This window comes from Neopsephotus bourkii, unplaced genomic scaffold (genome assembly GCF_033783945.1).
Source record: "Neopsephotus bourkii isolate Nb327-2 ecotype Australia unplaced genomic scaffold, CSIRO-AGI_Nbou_v1 NB_1376, whole genome shotgun sequence".
Classification (NCBI taxonomy): domain Eukaryota; kingdom Metazoa; phylum Chordata; class Aves; order Psittaciformes; family Psittacidae; genus Neopsephotus; species Neopsephotus bourkii.
In genome coordinates this window covers 3,374,535-3,388,460 of record NW_026901855.1, presented here as the reverse complement: position 1 = coordinate 3,388,460, position 13,926 = coordinate 3,374,535, and the positions used below count along the sequence as shown (strand labels likewise).

The 13,926-nt window shown below is 52.6% G+C and overlaps 1 protein-coding gene across 1 annotated transcript; it reads left to right on the top strand.

The window, feature by feature from the left end:
- Nucleotides 1–5,355: 5,355 nt before the first annotated feature.
- NGB (neuroglobin) lies at nucleotides 5,356–10,959 on the top strand. Its single transcript, XM_061367519.1, has 4 exons — nucleotides 5,356–5,566; nucleotides 6,917–7,028; nucleotides 8,522–8,641; nucleotides 9,731–10,959. Exons 1-4 carry the CDS (start codon nucleotides 5,460–5,462, stop codon nucleotides 9,875–9,877), a joined length of 486 nt encoding a protein of 161 aa, XP_061223503.1. The 5' UTR covers nucleotides 5,356–5,459; the 3' UTR covers nucleotides 9,878–10,959.
- Nucleotides 10,960–13,926: the final 2,967 nt, after the last annotated feature.

Genomic DNA, 13,926 nt, shown 5'->3' with positions numbered 1-13,926 from the left:
GGGCTTGCAAGACCAAAATTTCTCACTGATCTGGAGAATTATTTGTGACAGAGCTCCAAAGCTGCAATGGGTCAGATAGGTGAGGAGGACAAGACCTCAAGCAGGAAAGGATCCCACATACAGAAACAATAACACATGGGGTCTGATTTAAGAGCAGACGGCTGTGTGCAAAGCTGAAAGGTTGTGATGCTAGCATTGTCCTGCTATGAAGGGATGGGTGCAATTAAATGCAAAATCTTTGTTTTAATGAATCATGTCAAAGATCTTATTCTCAAAGACAGTCGCTGTAGGTCAAAATATTGTAGGTGATGCCCTGGTCAATAGTGTCAGTATTCAATAGCAAGAAGGAGGGAAATTCCAGACAGAGGTGAGATCAAAGAGAAGACAATCAATGATCACTTCAGAGATGAACACCAGCAGGACTTCTGAAACAAGATAAATCCACACTGGAAACTACAGAGGAGGCTTCAGAGAGAGTAAAGCATCTAAGTGTTCCAGCAGCTGAAGAATGATCCAGTCCAGAAGTATTAGGACAATTGGAGGAAGATCCAAGCCCATGTGCACCATGCCTAGGTAGGACAAAACCCAGATAATTCTGGTAACACACTGCTTGCCAAGTTGCCAGGCTTATTAGCTAGAGCACTGTGTTCATCTAATGAGGCTGAAGAGCTTTGGGACCACAGCTGCTTGTATCCACCAGCTTGGAGTATGCACACAGCTATAGTGGTGTCTTACAATCAAATTCAGCTTGTGTGTCAAACCTGACATGGTAGATAGACATTTTAAACTCCCTTTGGTAGAGTGACTTACAAAAGGCAGAGGTTTCTTCTTGAAAGATCAGCCTGGTGGGAATAGGAACTGGTGGATCACCACTGTGCTAGAGATCACAAGGTGAATAACAACCGAGGTTAAGGTCTGAGCATCTGCAAATGCCAGACCTGGTCCAACAGCCTCCTAAGTTAACAATACTCAGGCTAGCAGCTCTCTGAGTGGTCCCGTTTGGCTTCTCTCCCCACTTTATGACCTGTCAGCCTTGGAGTGTTTGCACCTCCTGTATGAGCTTGCCCCAGCTGGCCCTGGGAGATTCAAGAGGAACCTAGGAAATGTCAAATAGCAAATTAAAGTCAAAAGCTGTGTCTTCACTGTTTCTCCTACCTCTGCCTATCCTCCTCCCCTTAGCCCAAATTCTCAAGTTCAGTAATGCTGTCCTGCTCTCACCACAGGCATGGTGGCTGCCAGTGAGCTCTGCAGTAGTTGCCTTCATCATTTTATGAGCATATTATTCCCTCATGCATTTCTTTTGCTTCTTGTTATGCAACTGTGTTTTGCTATTTGCTTTGCTACTGAGCTGTGCTGCATACACCATGGCCTGAGGTGGTAGCTTGAGAAGACAGCTGGGAACAACTTCTGCTCCCACCTGAGGATGGGGATGGGTGTCTGGGGAAAAGAGCCATCATAGTCTGTGGTTTTGAGATGGTGGCAGGAGGAAAGAAAGGGGATTAGCCAAGCCCAGGAGTCTGTACCCGAGGTAATCAGGGAGCCTGTAGCAGCTAGATCAGAGTGGCATTATTCATGAAGACTCACAGATGTAGAATTGGAAATTAGGATTCCAAAGGGGATTTGGGTTTATTGGTGCAGCAGCTGGGATAAATCCTGACAGTGCCACAGCAGCATGTGCAAAACACAGTCTGGGCCAGGCTGGTGGGGTGTCCTTGGGGAGGAAGAGTCATTCCCCATGCACTCTGAACCCTGAGCACAGGGTTGGGGGCTGGCTTTTGGAGCTTATTCTCAGTTCTGTCACACTGTTTTATGAGATTGGGCAAGTTTCTTTTCCCGTGGGTAAACTAAGGCATTGAACAAGTAAAGCTGACACTTGGCGAGGGGAGTTATGAGTGTTGGTAATATAACTTGAAGGGGCTGTAGATTACAGTGACACCCACTTCAAATTAAAAACATCATAAATCTGTGTTCTTCCAAAGCACAGCAGAGCTTTATTTTCTTCTTTGCAGGTCAGTGAGTTTCTCCAGAAATCTGCCTCCCCTTTCTCCATGTGGCCTACAGATGATTTTGGAGCAGCCTCTGCTGCTGCCCTTGTGTTTCTTCACTCATGAGAGCTCCAGGAACAGTCTTGTAGAAATCCAAAACATCTCATAAAAGAGCTGAGCTGCCAGGCCACAGAGATAGAGCCAAGGGAGCTGGGAACCATCCCGGGAAACCCTCATGCCATGGAGACATTTGCCGTGCTTAATCTCTTGCTGCATCCTGGGGCTTCCTCACACTTGAAGGCGCACGGAACACTTCAACAGGGGAGGTTGGCTTGTTTGTTTTTCCTTGTACTTTAAATCCTCTCTGAACTTCACTTGTGCTGTCAGCACCTCAGTGCTGTGGCAGCAGGAGAAACTCATCTGACAGCCAGGTAGCTGCAAGGGAGAAGCTGCTTTGCAGGCAGGGAAGAGCATTGTGTCTCCTGAGCACTTGGTCTTTTAAGTCATGTGAAAGGAATGGTGGCTCAGATGTTTCTTACCCCTGAGTTCTCCCTGTCTCCCACCTCAAGTCCCTCCTTACAGCTCTCTCCTCCTGTGCTGGAAGATCTACGCTGTCACAGGGAAAAAAATACTGGTTAAGGGAGAGGGCATGTACCAGTGCTAGAAGGCAGCAATGGAGTGGTTCCACTGTTCAGAGGGGTGGGGAAACTGCTTCTGAATGTACCCATACCCTGCCCAGAAGGAGCTGTTGCTAGGGGGTGGGGAAGGAATTAAGTCTCTTTGGCTTTTAGACTGCTAAGTGTCATACCAACATGGGGTTTGGGTACCATCAGGTAGGCAAGGGTATGGCCTGTCCACTGCCCCTTTCATCACCTGGGGCACCCATATGTTCCACAGAAGAAGGTGACACATCACATGCGTCACCCTCATTGCTGCCATTATGTCTGTTCTGTTCTGACACTTGTGCCTTGTCTGCAAGTGCTCAGCATGCAGCCACCATCTGCAGCACAGAGGGAAAGTGCAAGGGGGAAGACTTTGGACAAGAGCCACCATTTTTCCATGCCGTCATGGCTTCACTGTTACTGTCTGAGATACCCTTGCCATTAGCTGAACCTGTATCTTCTTGTTTCCCTGGGATATGATAGCTGGTAAGGTACCTGCACGGACCCAAGGAAAGGTGTCATGCATCCCAGCTAAGCTTTAGGAGCTGATCACTCTTATTTACAACTTGCTTTTGTAGCGCTTCTTTTGCTCCTCTATCAGCTAGCTCTCTATGCATTCAGAATGTTGCTAGGCAAACACTCAGCCTTGGTTGCTGCTCTGATTGCACATCTGTGCTTCAACTCTGCTCCTTGGTATCCTGTGGTCTAGGGGAGACTCTCCACTCTCCTTCCCAGCACCCTGACAGCACAGTGCTGCCCGCCTGTCTGCCCCCCCTCTTTGTGGGCAGGGCCAGGCTGAATTGTCCAGATGAGCTCTGGTGAAGCTTCGCATCTGTGTGGCTGATGACAATGTCAGAGCAGCTTGTGCAGATGCATGTAGGATGACAGTTCATTCTCTCTGCTGTGTTTGCCACTCCGATCAGATTAACCTTCAATTTCCCACTGCTCCTTCAGGCTCCTTGCAGCTTCAGCAGTTACCAGCACACTGATTTATCATCAGTTCCCAGTGTGAATGTCTCCTTTGCAAACACACAGCTAAAATGCTGCGTTTAGTTTGAGCTTCTTGTGGTCCAGAAGATGGTGGCCACAGCAGGAAGCACTGCGGGCTGGCGGGTTGCCTGTTCTGACCCTCCAGCCATGAAATGACCCTGCAGCTTGTGCCTGTTCTTTATTATGAAATGCTTTCTATTTATCCTCTGTTCTCTAAGAAGACAGGTGTGTAGAGATCACGCTTTTCAGGCTTTTCTTCTTAGTTGTCATGAAAGCTAAAATGCTGTATTTTAACAGGAGCCATGATTTAACATAAGCCATTTGCACCTCTCCAGGACCTAGGACCTTTGCCATTAATTAAGTCTTTTCTCACAGTGACATTCAAAACACAGTATCCCTGGAACATAATTTGTTTTCTGGCTCAGTAGCCCGAGATCTGTATTTGTGGGACTCCGTAGTCCCATCTGACAGTTCAATTCCTTTGTGAATTTGGACTTTTCAAGAGCCCAGCTTTGGGACACGGTTTTCCAGCTTGCAGTGTACACAGAGCTTCTCCTATACAGCGTCTTGTCTGGTCTGTACTGGGAACGGGAGGTCTCCAAACCCAAGAAAACAGGTAATTAATTCTGGCACTTGCAGAGATGTCTCCTGTGGCTTCTGGCTGTCGCTGCAGTCAGCGCGGCTCTTCAGAAGGGCCTCTGGGAGACAAGCTGGGGCTGGGGGCTGAGGATGTAGCATTGTGCGTTTGAACTTGCCCCCTCTCAGAGGTTATTTTCAGTCCTCCAGGGAGAAGAGCCTCCATTGTACGCTGGGTTGGGGCAGAGGCTGCTGGCTTCTCTCCTGATTACAAGAAAGAAGTGTGATTTCTAGAACCAGAACTTGTAATAAGATCAGTGCAATTGTTACTTCAGAGCAGACTGTGATGGTTTCAGTAATATCTGTGCTTCTGTGTTGCTCACATCCTTCTGAAAACCTCAATGTGCATGGCTGCTCTGGCTTTCCTGGCTTCTGTTGCGCTGCTTAAGACCTTGCTTGCCCCTTCTCACTTTTGCTGCCCATGCTGCCCAAATTCCAGGGCCCAACAAAAGCAGTGTTGCCTTTTCTCTGAACAATAGAGAGAAGCTGGGTGTCCTGAAGATGTTTGACATGTCTTCTGATTTATTGTTAACATCTTTGCTTGCTTCGGCTGGTTTAATTTGCCTTAAACATGTATCTTCCAGCGTCTAGACTGCATCTGTGGAGATAGCAGGTGGCTGTGGTGCGTGCTGAGGTGGAAGTGGCCAAGAGCACGGCTGCTGTAATGCTGAAGCATCACCGAGGACCTCCACCACAAAGTTACACTTGGAGCTGTTCTGAACGACGAATGAAAGCAGCCGTGTCCCAGTGGTCCCCTTGCTAGCACTGCTCTTCGTGTAAAAGCAGGCTGATCAGAAAATATCAACCACGAACGAGCTGAACTTTCTGCTCCTCAGCTGCGAGCCCGGGGCTGGTTGGGGATTGTAATTTTCCTTTTTCCTTCCCTTCATTCCCCTTCCTTCCTTCCTTCCCCTGAGTGGGAAATGTAAAGTGAGCTCTTCCTTGCCGATGAGGTTGCCGCGGGTGGAGGAGAGGGGCACCGGGAAGCTGCGGTGTCGGCAGCCCGCCCGGGGCAGGGCAGGGCAGGGCAGGGCAGGGGCGGCGGGCGGAGCGCGGATGCGGGACCCCCAGGTGAGCACGGCGGGGCCCCCCCGGGGCTGCGAGGGGCGGGCGGTTGCCGGTGCCAGCGGTGCCGGTGCCAGCGCCTCGCCTCGGGCAGCGAGGGGCAGGTCCCCCCGCCCCTGCCATGGAGAGCGGGATGCCGCTGTCTGGCAGGCAGCGAGCGCTGATCCGGGAGAGCTGGCAGCGTGTGAGCGGCAGCCCCGAGCAGCACGGCCTCGTTCTCTTCACCAGGTGAGCGCCGGGAGGGGATGCGGCCACCGGCGCCCCGGCACTGGCCGTTCCCCGGACCCATCCGGGGGCAAGGGGGGGTGAACGGGCTCCGCTTCTCGGAGAGGAAAGCTTCTCGGCGATGGCTGCCGGGCTGCCTTACCCGCCTGCTGCCCCCTCCTTGGTCCGTGGGGAGCAGCGCGGGGATCCAACCCCTCACCGCGAAGCCGCGGCTGCTGTGGGGCAGCGGCGGGGGGACACCGTCCTGTTCCCACCCTAAGCGGAGACAACTTTGTCCCGGGGAAAAGGAGGGAGAGGGGCAGGGGGCAGGTTTTGTGCGTTTCTGCCCACTGACAGCCCGCCTTGTCACTGTTACTTCTGCTGCCTGGACAGCTGCCTGTGCCCCCAGCCCCGGGGAGCGTGTGGAAGGGACCCCCCACTGCCCAGACACTGCCCCAGGCACTGGCCTGCCGGCTGGGAGGGAGTTAGTCTCGGGGCAGAGGGAATGGTGTGCCCGGGAGCGGCTGAAACCCAACTCCTTGCCTCCCCTAAGCAGATTAGTGTCTCGATTATGGGAAGATTAAAAGGATAAATCTATGAAAAGCCATTTAAAAAGAGAGCTGAGGACCAGCTTCTGGAGGGGGACATAGCAGGCGAGAGCCAAACCTGACAGAGCAGGGCTGTGAGCAGAGACTACTTCTTGGGAGTTTCAGTGGGGGGGGGGGAGTAGGGGCGCAGTAGTTTAATGTGCAGGATGGGGAGAAGAGATACTGTCTTGCCTGAATTGCCTTTGGACTCCATGGAAAGCATCAGCCTGTTACATCTGCATCAGCCTGTTACATCTGCTCCGAGACCCATATCTGCCTGGTATACACTGGCAGGGAAGATGAGGGGGAAAAACTGGGAGCTGGTGATGATGTGGGAGAGTGGGGTGATAGCTGAGTTTGTACATGCACCCCCTTGCTCAAGTAGGAAATCTGGCTGATGGAGCTTGCAGGTCCTCCCAGATTTGGGACCTTTGGGGCTCAAGGGGGTCATGAAATAGGAATGGGAGTTGTTGGGACAACAAACAAAACTTTGGGGGTAAGGGCCAGGCTGGGAGGAGCTCCAGTGAGCTGGGACTGTTCCTCAAGTGCCATAAACACATAATCTGAGAACTGGGACGGTGGGCTAGGGAAAACGAGACTTTTTTGGCTCTAAGTAACCTGGATCGCTCCAAACTAAGACTTCAGAACGTCTATGTCCTTTTCAGGTGGGGAGTGAGCAGTAGGTGGGAAGGGAGGCAGAGGGGGCTTCTGGTGGGGTTGTTCCTGGTGTGAGCACAACTCTAAAGCTGAAGAAGTGAGGCAATAGGGGTTTCTCTTGCTGTTGCAGGTTGTTTGACTTGGACCCTGACCTGTTGCCCCTTTTCCAGTACAACTGCAAGCAGTTTGCCAGCCCTCAGGAGTGCCTCTCTGCCCCTGAGTTCCTGGATCACATCAGGAAGGTGAGAGAGGGGCTCTGGCATGGCTCCTTGGAGGAGGAATCCCTTAGGCAATGGTTTGGGACTGTGGTGTGTCTGACTGGGGTACACATGGAAAGTCTCCTCCTGAGGTGGTAACTGCAGGGGCTTACTCATGCTAGCAGAAGGTATAATTGCCAGGCCAAAGTGGCCTATCACAGTGGGGACAGGATGAGGATGTGGGTTGTGGTGAGTAAGAAGCACCATGCTGATTTCCATGACCTCATCTGAGAGTGGACTGCCTCTTGTGAAAGTTGGAAGCCCCCTTCTTCTACCACGGAAGTGCCCCAGTGAGCTCACGTCTGTCCAGACGAGGACTGAAGCCTCTGCTTGACCACATGCTGGGCAGGAGGTGGCGCAGAGCTGGGCATTGGGCCTAGCTCCCATGGACCCACTGGTGTGAAGAGGCTGTCGGTGTGGCTGCAGAGCCAGAAGGCCTACAGCATCTCTTGGATAGCTGCTGGGAGAGCAGCAATGCTGATGGCACGTGGAGGAGCTCATGCATGGGCAGAATTACACCCAGTGCAGCAGAGACCCTCTGCTGAGCCCTGGAGAGCAGCCACAGCCTTCACTCTCAAGAAGAGTTTATAAGCTGTCTTTAAAACTCCACCTCTAAACCAGTTTGGTGCTTCACTTGCCTATCTGTTCCTTGTAAGAGGCTGTTTCAGGACTATGCACCTCTGATAGCTGCAAGCTTTTTGTCATTTTCCAGTCTCCGTGTACTGGCAAAGTTAAGTCTGTTTTTACTGTTTTGAGCTGAAATAGGTCTTTGCTCTTGTTGGAGATAATTTCACAGTTGAAATTATAGAGCACAATTCTATCACCTCTTGGCTTTGCCAAGCCAACCATGCCTGGCTTTAATCTCTTTCTAATTCTGTTCCCTTCATCCCTCATTAACCCTTCTCCTTCCTGTTTCCATTTGACTCTTTATGCTTCTGGGAAATGACTGTGGTACATGCTTTACCAGACCAGGTCTTTTGGCTGAACTATCAATCCCATCTCCTCAAAATACCTGGGCTGATCTTAGAATTAGAGTTACATTATTGACAACTGCACTATCTTGGCAATATCCAGTTGGAAATTCTAGTCCTGGCAACTTCTAGGGCTCCCCTGCAGCTGTCTTGAGGTCCTAAGAGCTGTAATGACTGCATCTGCATTAGGTTTTAGCCTATAACTGCTCTGCTGTAGGGCTGTTTACCCCCTCTGGAACAGGGAGGCCAGCAGTGCTGCTTGCTATGACACCTCTGGCAGTGTCCTTTGGCAGGATGTGGTGTGTGCTGCCGCCAGCATGTCTCACTGGTGTTACACATGGATTGCAATAGAGCAAAGGAAAGCTCGGGGGGCATCTTCTGGCCTGGGAGGTGGTCATGCTGAGAAGGGGGAAGTAGAGGGGTCAGACTCTGTTCTTCTAGGAGGGCAGCAGAAACTTGCTGTTAAAGCCTTAATGCTGTTGATGTTTCGCTTTTGTGCACCTGCAGGTGATGCTGGTGATCGACGCTGCTGTGAGCCACCTGGAGAACTTGTCCTGCCTGGAAGAGTACCTCTGCAACCTCGGCAAGAAGCACCAGGCAGTCGGTGTGAAGGTCGAGTCTTTCTCGGTGAGGCATCCTCTCTTATCCCACTATGGCTGTGTGTGTGCAGCCCGGCCTGCAGCTCTCAGCTGTCCCCACCCCTCTGCACCCACTGCATGTATTCAGCTGGCTGGAGAAAAAGCTGGTGGCTCAGGGAAGTCCCCAAGCTGCTGATACCTGCAGAGTGATGTTGGCTCTATCAGGGAAGCCCTTTAGCTACGCTCATTTTCTGCCCTCCCCAGTAAGCCCAGGGATAATGGACAAACGGGAGCAAGGCATTCACCCTGCTTGAAGAGGACCATGATCTGGGGAACTGCAGGATCAGCTTTTGCCCTGGGTCCTGCATCTCTACATCACATGCTCTAGGCAAACCTCACTGCACCTGGGAAAAGGAGCGTCCAACCCCCTCTGTATCTGTGTTGGAGTGGGGTTCCTGCATCTCAGCCCCTGTTTTCTCTATGGGAGTAAGACAGGATCATCCTCCATGTTATACCCTTGCTTACTCCTCTCCTGCCATCAAGCATGGACAGAAGTGCTGGGTAACCCAGCAGAAAAGGGCAGGTTGAAGGAAAGGTTTCTAACCAGTCCATGGCTCTCTCCTGTTACTGCTAGCTTTGGCCCTCTTCAGGGGGAGCAGGGCCCCCTTTGCTTGAGGTGGTGACTCCCACCAGTCCTGTGCTCAGTGCCAGTGCTCTTGGATGGAGTTGCTCACAACTCCCTGTGGAGCAGCCTAAGAGGTGGTGAGGCAGACCTTGAGCATCCAGCCTGGGGTCTGACCAACTCCTCTGGCATCAGTGCATTGCTCAGCTCTGCTGATCCCTGCTGTGCCGGAGCATTGGTCTGGCTACCTGCATCTGGGGACAGTGGATGTGTGCTTCTCCCCTGGTGTTACAAGCGTGGTCAGCCCTTGATCCCTGCCTGCACCCCCTGCTCACCCAGGGTGCAGGGTGAGGGCCAGCACAGGGTAGTAGAAGGCGGGTGGTGTGGCCTGGCCCCGCTGTTGTAGGAGGAGCAGCTGCCCTGCAGTGGGAGAAGTCCAAGAAGACGGTGAAGTGAGAGAAGGGGCTGCTCATTGTCCCCTGGTGCTGAGCTTCACACTTCCTGTTTGTTTTGCAGACTGTTGGTGAGTCCTTGCTGTACATGCTGGAGAAATGCCTTGGCACTGCCTTCAGCCCAGATGTGCAGGAGGCCTGGAGCAAACTCTACGGTGCTGTGGTGAAAGCCATGCGGCGTGGCTGGGACACCCTCCCAGAAGGTGACTAGATCCTGACAGGCACCCCCACCCCTGACCACGCAGCAGTCCTGGGCAGGGGGAGTACTCGCACCATGCTCTTTGCCTCTCTCCACCTCTGTCTTTCTCTGTGCACCAGCCCAGCGTCATCTTCTCCAGTCATGCATGGTTTGGGGCTCTCCCAGTGATTCCACCTTGCTTTGACACAATCACATCTCTGCCTTTGCTAAGGGCTGGCAGGGTATGTCTCTGCAGGGAAGCCTAGGAGCGCCACAGTACAGGTATGCTGCCCTGTCCCAAGTCCCTTCAGGCTGGCTGGAGCACCCATGTACCTACTCTGGTTTTTAGCTAGCTTATCTTCCCTCTGCTTGCTGCCCACCCTAGTTAGATGACAGCTAGCGTAGGCCTCTCAGGCTTATTTGCCCAAGATCCTATTTGCTCAAGACTGTTCACTCCTCCTGTGCAGCTGTACCCCATTCAACTATGGCAATGATGGATTTGGCTCCCTGCTGGGGCAGAGGCAGCAGAGGTGGGAGCTGGCCATGCCATATGGCTATCCTCTCCAAACCATGCGGGGACTTTTTCTCCCTCTCCTTTCAGCAACACATCCCTACCAGATAGTTAATCATCTGTTGTTTTTCCTATCCCCTCGATGAGATCCGTGGCTTTTCCTTGTGTCAGGTTGGCCACAACTCAGTGTATTTCCTAGGGATGCTTTGGGCAGCAGAGACATGTTAATCCCAAGGTGAGGCTGCTTTAAGCAGGCCTGGGCTGCCAGCTGAAAGGCTCTGTGTTGGTTTGGCTGGTTGGTTTAACCCCCGAGCCAGCTGAAATGCAGCAGCAGCAGTGGCTGTTCACTGCTTTGTGTTAAGGAGAGTAAAGTAAATACAAGGAAAAGATGTCTTAAAATAAAAAGAAGGTTGTAATCATGTCACGGCAACAGCTTCCAGAAATCATTCCTGACTCTTAGCCAGAGGAAGCATAGCTGGAATTTCTCTATTGATACTGTCAGGACCTGGAGCACTTCCCAGCTGCACACAATGCCCATCTGTGGAGCTCCTTGCCCTTTAGTAAACCCTACCAGCCATACTTCAGACACAACTGATTCAGAGCACAGGGAGGCACCCAATTAGGTGTGTGCAGCAGGATGGAAATGAAAAGACAGCATCTGCCAGAAGAAATTACAGAAAATAGCTGAAAAGCAGCACCTGAGGTCTTGGGGTGTGGGGGGGCAGAGCTGGACTTGAGCACTTTAAAGAATTGTTCATCTTCGTGGGGAAGTAGCTGAGGGACAGGCAGAACCATGTTTCCAGCCATTGCTTGCCCCAGGGCAAGGACATGGATCAAGTGTTCGGTTACTGTTCAGGCAGTGCCATTTTTGCTGCTACTTCAGGGCAGGAGGAGCATGGCACTGAGGGCTGAGGTGGTTCTGTTCTAGAGATGTGTTCCTCCTATGTTCAACACCCTCCAGAAGAGCAGCGGCTGGGGGGAGGCACTAGGTGTGACAGAATAGTATGGGGCAGGAGGGTTTGGGAATAGGGATATCCTCTGTGTAATCCTGTACTGGGGCAACAGCCTTCAGTGTGACGGGGGAGAACCTTCTGGCTCTGTGTGATAGGTAGGCAGCTGTGTGATGGGTGGGCTGTGATGTTACTGCCCCAAACCATCCCTGCTCCCTCTAGCTTTCCCAGCTCCTTGACTTCTGTTCCGTACCACATCTCGTGTAACTCCCAAGAGAACTGAACTAGTCTGTGTGCCTCCGATACCCAGCTGTACTGTTTAATAAAGAACAACAGTGAATCTTGGCCCTTTTTGCTGCCTTATGTTTATTTTAACTTAAAAGACCCAAGCAAGCAAAAAACCCAAGGATGACCGAGAGGGGTTTACTGCTTTCTTGTTGACTCTAGCCTTGGAGATATTTGTCACTGGGAGTGCTTGTGTAGCCCAGCTCGATTGACATGAGAAGGCACCCAGCACCAAATGTCTGTTGGGGGCTTTTGTGCACTCTAATTGAATGGGTGAGCAGTGGAGGGGCTAGCAAAAGCATCCTGCTGCTGATTGCTCATTACCCTTCAAACTTCATGACCTCTAATGGAATTAGAGTTTTAAGCAAACAGCTTAAAAATCCTTTTTCTGCTGTTCAGCTGCTGGTTATTCTTTGAGACAGCATAGGCTCGCCTGCCGCTGGTCACCCACTGCTGCAGGTAACCACAGCAACAGGGCACAGCCTCGCAGGGAAGCCTTGACTGGCTTCATGCAGCACCCACCCTGCCAGCGGGACTGCCTGAGGGACCATGGTGGGGATACAGGATGTCCTGTCTCCCCCTTCCGAGGGCAAGTTCTAGCTTTGACATGGTGGCTTTCCAGCTCTAGGAGGGTCGGGCACTTGGTAGTGAAGAAGGATGGTCCCTAGAGCAGAGAAGCCAGCTCAGGTCTGAAACAGCATCTCCTGGAAACCCCAACCCCAACACAGGAGAGGACAGTAAGCTTCCTGGGAAAACTGCTGCTCTGCCCTGGGCAACATTTAGGATGGGGCTTTCTGCAGGGAAATGGGCAGCTGGCTGGGAAGGGCAAGGAGAACAGCAGAGATCTGAGAGAACAGAAATCCTCCCTGTGGTTCATTGCTAAAATCAGTGTTCCAGCTCTTCCTGGCCTGGAGCACAACTGCCACCCTCAGGGCGAGTGTTGAGAGCCGAACCCCAGCATGGCAGAGATAGGCAGTGCCGAACCCCCAGCTTCAACCCCCTGTGCCAGCAGTGAGGTTTGCCATGGCTCTGCCCAGTGGGAGTGCCCCTGGCACTGCCTGCTACCGGTGATGCAGTGGGAGATGCCATGCGATTGCCTGCCCTGGCTGTGAGGGACTTCTGTGTGCACAGGCTGTACTCAGGTGAGCAGGTTTCCGAGGTCTGGGGTATGATGGGGCATACACAACCTTGTTAGGCTGTGAGGAGCTTCCCTGGTGCGAGAGCTAGGACGGGTGCGAGCCAGGGGGCAATTAGAGCCATTGCTCACAGGCAGTGCTCCTGCCTGAGCTCCCAGGCACCAGCAAGGCCCCGCATGCTGCCCTGTTACCCCTAATTATTAACCGGGGGGTGTGTGTGTTTCTTTGGGGGTGTGTGAATAGGGGAGTGGGGTTTTGAATGTCCCAGTCTTTCACCTGAAGTGAAGCCATGAGGCAGGCTGGCTGGGCAGGGCTCACCGCAGAGGAGCTGTGGAGGAGCCAGCTGGAGGGACCTGCTGAAACCAGAGGCAAAGCATTCAAGTAAGGATCTGGGTACAAAGAATGTGTTTTGGGAGGGAGGAGAAGAGGAGGGGTGCTGTCTGCTCAAAACCTAGAGAAAGGGTCCCAAAATGGTGTCCACCCCCTTCCCCAGGATGTGCTGGTGGGCAGTTCAGCTTTGGAAACATCTGCTCCATTCCTAGATGGGATTGATCCTCCTGCTCCTTGCTGTTATCCCGCAGTAGTTCCAGGCCAGCTCCCTCCAGGCAGTGTGTACCTCTCTGGTGGTGTCCTGAGCCAGCCCTGCCTGTGGAGTGGTGGCACATACCTGCCCCATGTCTGTGATGGTGCCAAGGGCTGAGCCAGCCTTTCCAAGGGGACAAGGAGGGTACTCCCCAGATCTTGCTGCTTCTGCCCATTCACTAGGGTTTGCATCTCTGGGGACCATGGAGGTCAGCCAAGTGCCTGCAGGTGACAAGAGGTGTCCTTGACACTGAAGCATCTGCAGGACGTCCCAAGGACAGCTCAAAAGCAGCTCACAGGTGGGAAAAGGGTCCAGGGTACTTTTGCAGCGTGCAGTGGCCATGGTCCCCATCTACTGGCACTGGACAGGGTGCCCGGGGTGTGACAATGCCAGGCAAGCCACTGGGTGAAGTCATTTTATTCAAGGCACGGTCATAGCAATAAATCACAAGAAGGTCCAGACCTCTGGCACATTCCTACAGTGGGGCAGCCAAGGGCAGTCAGAGCAGCAGCCCGAGCTCCCAAGGGTGCAGTGCCACTCACAGGCACTTGCTCTGATCCAGAGAGAAATCACCAGCACCCTGCATCTCCCAGAGCAGGCAGTGAGGGCAGCGGCTC

What these genes read in the sequence shown, in the direction of transcription:
- NGB (XM_061367519.1), top strand. Translation starts at nt 5,460, where the DNA reads ATGGAGAGCGGGATGCCGCTGTCTGGCAGGCAGCGAGCGCTGATCCGG. An exon ending in TCCTGGATCACATCAGGAAG is followed by an intron (nt 7,029 to 8,521) that starts GTGAGAGAGGGG and finishes GTGCACCTGCAG; the next exon opens with GTGATGCTGGTGATCGACGC. An exon ending in TGAAGGTCGAGTCTTTCTCG is followed by an intron (nt 8,642 to 9,730) that starts GTGAGGCATCCT and finishes TTTGTTTTGCAG; the next exon opens with ACTGTTGGTGAGTCCTTGCT.